Source organism: Benincasa hispida, chromosome 8 (genome assembly GCF_027475165.1).
Source record: "Benincasa hispida cultivar pf3 chromosome 8, pf3_genome.v1.1, whole genome shotgun sequence".
Lineage (NCBI taxonomy): Eukaryota > Viridiplantae > Streptophyta > Magnoliopsida > Cucurbitales > Cucurbitaceae > Benincasa > Benincasa hispida.
This window is the reverse complement of record NC_143485.1, coordinates 36,039,667-36,048,230: the sequence shown is the minus strand read 5'-3', so window position 1 is coordinate 36,048,230 and position 8,564 is coordinate 36,039,667. Positions and strand designations below refer to the sequence as shown.

General features: G+C 30.5%; 1 protein-coding gene across 1 annotated transcript; it reads right to left on the bottom strand.

Annotated features, from left to right (window-relative positions):
* Positions 1-748: 748 nt before the first annotated feature.
* Positions 749-5,829, bottom strand: GDPD6 (PLC-like phosphodiesterases superfamily protein). Its single transcript, XM_039039690.2, has 8 exons — positions 5,499-5,829; positions 4,276-4,457; positions 3,729-3,912; positions 3,518-3,592; positions 2,839-2,948; positions 2,306-2,524; positions 1,698-1,853; positions 749-1,218 (listed from the first exon to the last, which is right to left on the bottom strand). The coding sequence occupies exons 1-8, from the start codon at positions 5,524-5,526 to the stop codon at positions 970-972; spliced, it is 1,203 nt and encodes a 400-aa protein (XP_038895618.1). The 5' UTR covers positions 5,527-5,829; the 3' UTR covers positions 749-969.
* Positions 5,830-8,564: the final 2,735 nt, after the last annotated feature.

Below are 8,564 nucleotides of genomic sequence, written 5' to 3'. Positions count from 1 at the left end.
TTAAAACCATATATAGTAAGTCTTGTCCATTCGGCAACTCATACAAAATTCTTATTAAAAAAAAACAAGATTTAAAATATTTTTTGTGTTAAAAAAACATAACAAATTTGAAGTTATATATGTAATTCGAAGTAATATTTGATTGACGATATTTATAAGCAATAATAAAAATATATTTATTAAATATAAATGTTATTCGTTTATGTATGTTAAAATCTACCTAACTTTTCTATGTAATTGTCAATTTCATCCTCATACTAAGAAAACTGAAATTTTTTGGGACAAAATTGACTCGATCATAAAACTTCAAAAGAAAGAAGTTAAAAAGTTCTTGTTTATATATCTACACAAAATAATCAAATTTTTATGATCTATAATATTTATAATAAGGGTGATCACATTTGGTAGTACTTTTAAAGATAATAATTAAGTGTGTAACAACATTTTCAAAGAATTACAAATAATGTAAATGTGTTCATGATAAACTCTATCATTGATAGACTCCTACCAGTGATATGGTCTATCGCAAACCCCTACCAATGATATGCCCTATCATTAATAGACTTCAAAAGCATAATCTAAATTTTGCTATATCTATAATTTTTTTATGCTATCGTGCTATATCTGCCAATACTTTGAGCTTGATTGCTACATTTGCAACGGTCCCTTTTAATAATCCAAACTCTGGCATTTATTAGATTGGTGCCATGAAAATTGAAGCAGAAATGAAGAATTCTCGAACTTTCCATTTACATAATAATGGCAAACTTATCATTTTCAGAATAAAGAAAGTGTCACCATCAAGCAACATAAAAGAGCTGAGAACAGAGGGCCAACAGTTTTTCTTTTTTCTTTTATTCATTGACAATTCTATCCTATCCTGGTTTAAATGCCATGCCACAGTTTGCCTTATCTATAAACAAATTTCAACAATGTTGTTGCCCAAATGAAGCATATACATTTTCTGTCCTAACGACTTCCATATGAATTTATCATCAATGAAATTTTATGCAACAAATCAGATGCCTTCTGTTCGTCCGCATCATTGGGAGGGAGATTAGAGGTCCATTTCTTAAAATGATGGAGACTACCCGTAAAGTCGGTGAAAAGCCCATCGACGCCTATCGTGTTGATCCAGTAATCAAATTCCTCGTATGGATCTTGATGAAAGTTGAAATGGACAAATTTATACTCATTTCGAAAAGTATATGGATGCACCTACAATGACCGCGTCATAAAACCATTTAGCTGGATAACCATTTGGTTTTTTAAAATTAAGCTTAAATACTACGTTTACCTATGAGTTTCTCTTTGTTTTGTAATCTACATTCTAAACGTTTTTATCAAAATCTAAGTCAAGTTTTGAAAGAGAAAAAAAATCAGCTTTTAAAAACTTATGTTTTTGGAATTTAGGTTTCTTTAAGAAAAATAAGAACCATAAGCATAAATTTCAAAAACAAAATCATTATCAAACAGGACCTCAATGTTTACAAATAAATCAAGTATGTACACACCATGTATATCGATGGCTGGTACATAAGTGAACTGTATCAGGCTTTAATCAGTTTATAAGATTCCACTACCATTCGAATCCAACAAGAGATCTTATTTAACAGACAGGATTTCACGCTTCCAACATAACCACATTCCATCTATTAGTATCAGGTGTAAGAGACTTGACAGGAAAGTACGTTTACCTGTAGGTTATGGGCGTGTGCTCGGGTAACAAGATCCGTTGGTGTTAGGATGTAGTTGTTAACTGCAGGAACCACGGTATCCTTCCAAGGTCCAATTCCCACCACATACTTCTTTATGTAATTTAAGTAGCTATCCGAAGTAATTTCCCAATATGACTGCACATGATCCAAAACTGTTTCTAAGAAAAAGCTTATTGGGATTATTAAAAAAAAAAAAAAAAAAAGAAAGAAAAACAAGACAGGAAGCTGATATGAAATTAGCAGAGAAGATCTGTCAAAAAGCAGTGTTAAAGCAGATTCGGATACGACCAAGTACACAATGTCTTCAAAGGAGAAAAGGGTAGTGAATTTAACACGGAGCTAACAGAGTCATCATGAGAGACTGCTCAACGAGAATATTGTATATACTTATTTGTGACATTTACATAAAGTTGATCAATGCATCCAAATGCTAATTCGTCTCTGTCGTTATCATCAAATGAGATGTTAGCTGTTTTCAGCAGAACTTTCACTTAATATTTTGCCAAGACAACATAACATTTGTAGCACCAAAATCCAGATTCATCCACAAACTCAAGAAAAATGCTCTTAGGAAAGGTTTGAAGTACCTGATTTGTGTCCTGTGTCGGAATCATAGTATCATCGATCAATAAGATCTTAGGCAGATCTGTAAGGTTTGATATGTGTATAATGGAAGTTGGAGCAAATGACTGAATGAATGCAGGTTGATTCAACCAGTTTTTTGACAAATATGAACCTTGGTATCCATATTTTTTTAGAATCTCAACAAACTTGTCCTCGAATCTCTTGCCATCTGGCCATTTGACCTGTGCGCATTACCACTCAAGTATTAGGGTTCAAAAGTCTTGGTAAAAAGAAATCATCAAGCAACCATTATATTAATTAACACACTGCATAGTAGGGAGAATATATGGGAAGTAGACCAACAAGCAATATATTCCCATTCTTACAAACAAATCAATATTTGACTACAACATCATAATCAACAAGAAAAGGCCACAATCTTCAAAATGTCAAACCCATAGCAGGAAACCAAAATGCAGAAAACAGTAGAACGGTGATCAGATGATAGGCTTCACAAACTGTTTATAAGTGTTCGCTTTTGTATAAGGAAACTTACACGCTGGTTAATAAATACTGGATTTTTAATCTCTGGGTATATTCCAACAACTCTGGGGGCATCCAATGCAATTGCAATGAAGTCCTCAAAAGTTATAATAGAAAATTTACCTGATTTCATCATTTAGAGAACATATTTTGATTAGTATCATGCAAAAAGAGGAGGCACCAGAAAAGAAATCAAGTAAAATATTTTTGCTGTAAGGGGCACATGAGTTATGTCATAGGAGTTCAATTTTAGAATCTATATAATATTGTGACGGGAGATAACCATCTAATCACTTAGAATGAACTAGTAGAAATTCAAGACAGATACACTATCCAAAAACAAGCGACTACTGTACATTCTATTCAATCAAAAGTAGGTGAAGTATGGGAGTAAATATCTATGAGGATTATGGCTAATTCTAACCCCTTCCAGTTCAACTCCACTGAGAGTTCTTTTTCATATGCCATACACTTCAGTTTTGGCGAGAATCAATCAAACCTAGGAATGAACTGCATGAAAACCAGTGTATTTTTTGATCTAGTAGAGTTGGTATGTTGTCTAGTGCAAACCTAACCGAAATATTCTTCTGTTGTACATTAGGGCAGTAATAATATTCAGATAAAAATTGATGGAGCTTGGAAACTGATACACTCAAACAACGAAAAGACCGCTTAAAAAAGAGATCTCATACCATTATATTGTTGATCTCTATAAGGAAACCTCTGCTTCACCCTCAATGACTGTAATTCTTTTAGTGTGAAATCAACTGCATATAATCAAAACCTTAGAAACACCATGAAATGAGGTTATAGTATAAGGACCATATAAGAGACTTAAAGCAATATAAGTAAAAGAGAGAGCTGTAAATACAATGCATAAAATTGAACATACGGCCACCGTACCAGTAAAAAAACCAGTGATGTTAACTCCTTGGACTTCATATGTTCTTTTACGTTTAGCAAACTTTTTATATTTCCCAACATCAGTAGTCTCATCAAGGGTTACATCATGGAAGCATATAAGAGCTCCATCTTTGGAAGATAAGATATCGGTCTCAATGAAGTCTGCACCCTCTTCTATAGCTCTCTGAAAGAGAACTCATTGAACAAGGGAAATTATTAGAGCATAGAAGAAAATTGAGTATAAGAAGCACAAATTTCAACTACTCTACACAAGATCATATGATAAAACAGGGCATAGAGCATAGGAGATCAGTGCCTAAAGTCCTACGTATTCAGATTTTTAGGAAGAGGAAGACATAAATAGCTCTAATCCGGTATTTTTGTACATATATATTTATGGTTGACTAAATGGAGGACTCATTATTGAACTTTGAGCTGTCTATTATGAGTAGGTAATGTTTTGGTACCCTCATCATGTACAAAATAATTTCAAAAGTTAAGTGAACAAGATGTTAGAAAGAATAGAGATATAAATAGATATGCCTACCTTATATGCAGGAAGAGTTTCTTCAGGAAATTCTCCATTTGAACCTCGATGAGCAATATTATATGGGCGAGTGGTTTGAAGAGGTTGTCTAATTCCTCCAAGGAACCTGCTAGGAAGTGGATAGAAAGGCCTTGCAGCACACCCAACAATAAGAAATAGAACCAACACGGGAGTAGCGAAGCCTGCCGCAAGAAAGAAACTAAAATTCAATAATCCTTTGGTCAAAAGTTTGGCATGCAGTATAAATCAGTGAACAATTGACCATCCTATAATATTGGTAGGACATAAGTACTTCGTGCTGTGGTGTTCCATGGGGTCAAATTTCCAGCCCAATAAATGCTCATTGATAGGCATTTAAAGTGCCTTTTATGTAACAACATTCCAATTTAAATGCTACTTTCTCCATAGGCTCATTATTCCGGAACAGAATTCCTCTAAATTATGTCTGGCAACACGTCAAGACTGTAATTCATTGAAGTTAAATTGATAATACACACAAAGAGGTCAGTTATGGAATTTTGATGTTTATCTGCTCAAGTTAGGATTAGCCTTCCCATAGATGGAGCAACCCAAGACTGCTTGTGATCTAATATTCAAAGATGTAGACTCTTCAGTGCATACGACCATAAGCACTTGCATCAGCCACACTGTAAATGTAACATTACCACCACCTAAAAAACCTCAATGCAGAGGTAGTTATGTAATAATTTTGCAAAAACTAAGAAGCCTGGCTTTTCCAGAGAGCAATATCACAAGAATGCCTTGGGAAATTGCCATTTTTTACATTTCCAACCATGCAAACTTTATTCTGATTAAGAGAATGCCATGTTAGCATATAAAAACAAGGAGCCTCATGATGCAAATGCATGAAAAACAGTAAGTAGATTACTCATTATGGCTGATCAGAGAGCAAACCCGTGAGGCAAAAGAAACAAAAGAAAACAAATCAACTTCACCAGAAACGGTTCAAATTTCGACTCGCTAACCAAATCTCTCAGTTCCAAATCAAACAAGAAAAAAACCCACAAATAGAAAACAATTCGATTCCTAAAAAAACCCAGCTCCAAATGAAAAGAAAAATCGAGGGCAAAGAAAATACAGATGGAAATGGCTGAGAAAGGTACAGAAACAAGCTTAGGCATGGTGTGAATGATGGATCATGATTCATGACAGAATAATAATGAAAGAAAGCAAGAAATTTTGTACGAGAAATTGGAGCTTACAGACTGCGGCGGCCATGGCTTTGGTCATATCTCCGCTTCTCCGTCGTCCTTAGTCTTTTTTACCAAATTTTCAGACGGAATCTCCTCCCTGGATATGCCTTTTGAGGGGCTTTTTCATTGCAACTTACAGCCGTTTTATACACCGTGGATCTACAAGCTATTTAAGAATATTCTCTTTTTTGTGATCATGTTTAGTTTAATTCGTTTCCAATTTTAATTAAACACCAGATTATCTTATCACATTCTCCTCTTTCAAAGAAAAAAAAAATTTGATTATCATAGCAGCAGTTATATCTATATACATAGATACATATATACACACACAAAACATATATAGATATAGGGTGTTTTTTATATAGATATAGGGTACAAAAATTTGAACTTGCGGTCTAAAGAAAACAAACCCATGTTAATTATTATTGATCTATGCATATAATCATTAACATAATTAAAAGAAAATATATGGGTTCTTTAGCTCATCATCTTTCTTAAATTAGCGTAATCAATTCAATTTTAATATTAACCACTATTGAATTTTATATATTTATGGAGAAACTTCATCTTCCTCTCAATCTCTACTTTTCATATTTATCGAGTAATTTATATTTTTCTCTTAATCTACTTTTTACGATTGGGAAACTCCGTCTTACAATTCTACATCCTAAATACAAACTTACTTACTAACTCTAAATTAATCAACTCCACCCAGTGGGCGAAACGTGTTTCTTAAGGTTGTATTTGGTTTAATTTTCAAATGTTTAATTTTAAAAATAAGTTGTTTTAAAAAAAATGAAGTGTTTGACAACAAATCAAAATGGCTTTTGAAATACTTTCAATTGTATTTTAAAATTTTTTTATTTTTAAATAAAAAATGATTTTGTTGAAAAACAACTTTTTCTCTAATCAATTTAAACCGTCCTAAAATCTCAAATTTTCATGAAATTAAAAAAACAACCATATTTTCAATCAAATCTAAACATAGTTCTACCAAAAAAAAAAAAAAAAAAAAAACTAGATATTTAAATTATTTTATCTCAACTGTGTTGAATTCATGTTTTAGTGATAGAAATATTTAAATCGAAGTTGAAAATATCGATAAAATGTTAGCTGAGTTTCATAAAACTTTATGAAAACACAAATAAATAATATATAAGCAAATAAACATAACACTATTAATCCAAATTCATTTATTATTAACATTACGGTAAAATAGTTTAGGTTCCCATTTTACTTTATAATAATACGATAATGTCATGGAAACTAAATATTGAAATGTTAAGAAAATATCCACATTTTCATATACGTGGCAAAACACTAATGGTTGAAAATATTGACAAGGAGCCGTTGGATTTTTCTGCTTTTTCTTTTTGGTTAGTTTGGAAATTAGCCACTCGAGGAAGTGGGGACCATGTACTTGTGGATATTGATGACGTGTAAAATAATAATTGGATGAGAATGAATCAATCGCTAGGTAAAAGTGGGCGTCAAGGAGCTATTATAAGATACGGACACTCACATTTAACGCTTTCTTATAGGTGTCCACGTTTCGACACAAGGTTAGTTTTACTTTTGAATACGTCATATGTTGTTTGTTTCTAAAAATTATTTTAAATTTCTTATGTTTTGTATAAATTAATTTTTAGAGCATATATCAATTTAAATATTAAATTTTGTATCAACTTTGAGATTTATATCAATTTAAATTTGAAAACTAATAATTATATTGATTTAAATTCTAAATTTTAATAAATATATCAATTTATACTTTAAATTTTCATAAATATATCAATTTAAACTTTAAATATTTTTATAAATATATCAATTTAAACTCTAAATATTCATACATGAATCAAAATAAAATATAATGGGGTATAAATTAATCCAATTGTGAAAGTTCAAGGTTTAAATTGATACAATTATTATTTTAAATTTTAAATTGATACAATTGTTATTTTAAGATTTAAATTGATACAACACTCAAAATTTAGGAGTAGACATTGCTATTTGTCCTAATTTTTAAATTCGAACTGCTGCTAGCACTTACCATGTTTTAAGCTTAAGATTTTAGGTCTAATAATTATATAAATTTTTAAATTTGTGTCTTATAGATCTATACTTTTAATTTTGTGTGAAATATCTATTTATATATTCAAAATTTAGAAAAAGAGAAGTTGATAATTAATCTATTGAATAAAGATGAATTTTATGTTAATAAAATTCTAAAATTCAATTTTATGTTTAGAGATCAATTAAAAAAAAAAAAAAAAAAGTATATGGCAAATAGTTCAAAGATAGATAATAATATTGATCAATACTGTACAAATATCATTTCATAAAATTCTTTTCTAAGAATCTATTAAATACGTTTTAAAATTTAGATTATTAATAGACATCAAACTAATTAAGCATTTTTTTAACTTCATAGGCTCAAATTAAAATTTTTAAAATCTATTAAACACATTTAAAAATTTAATGACAGATAGATGCAAACCTAAAAATTTAAGAAATTAAACTTATAATTTAAGCAATGGTCTATTTGTTTTGAATTGATTATAAATTATAATTTTAAATAAATTTCAATTTTCTATGTAATGAGGGAGTGGAAAAAAATTCCAAATTTACAAAAACGAAAGTTTGAATACGTATCCGTCCTGAACATGTGAACATCCCCACATGAGATGACATAGAATGTAACTATAATTTAACATAAGAAAACTATTTTGATTAAAATGATGAATTTTGCCTAACTTTATCATATCATATATTTTATTTCCCAAAGTCAGGATGTAAAACTTGTGCTAAAATTTTTCTAATTTTATTTTCATTTTAGACAAACATCTAAAACTTATTTCCCCATATTTCTTTGTTTTACATTCATTTAGGAAAAAAAAACAATTTAATGTTTCCGTCAAATTTTTTGAACAGTGCCTTATTCATCGAGCTATACTTACTTAAATTGGAAGGTTACTAATCATTGGAACACATTGTCAGTATTCTTAGTTTAGCTGAGATTTGCACCTGCTTCAAGAATTCTAGATGAAATCATGAAAGTGATGAAACAGGAAA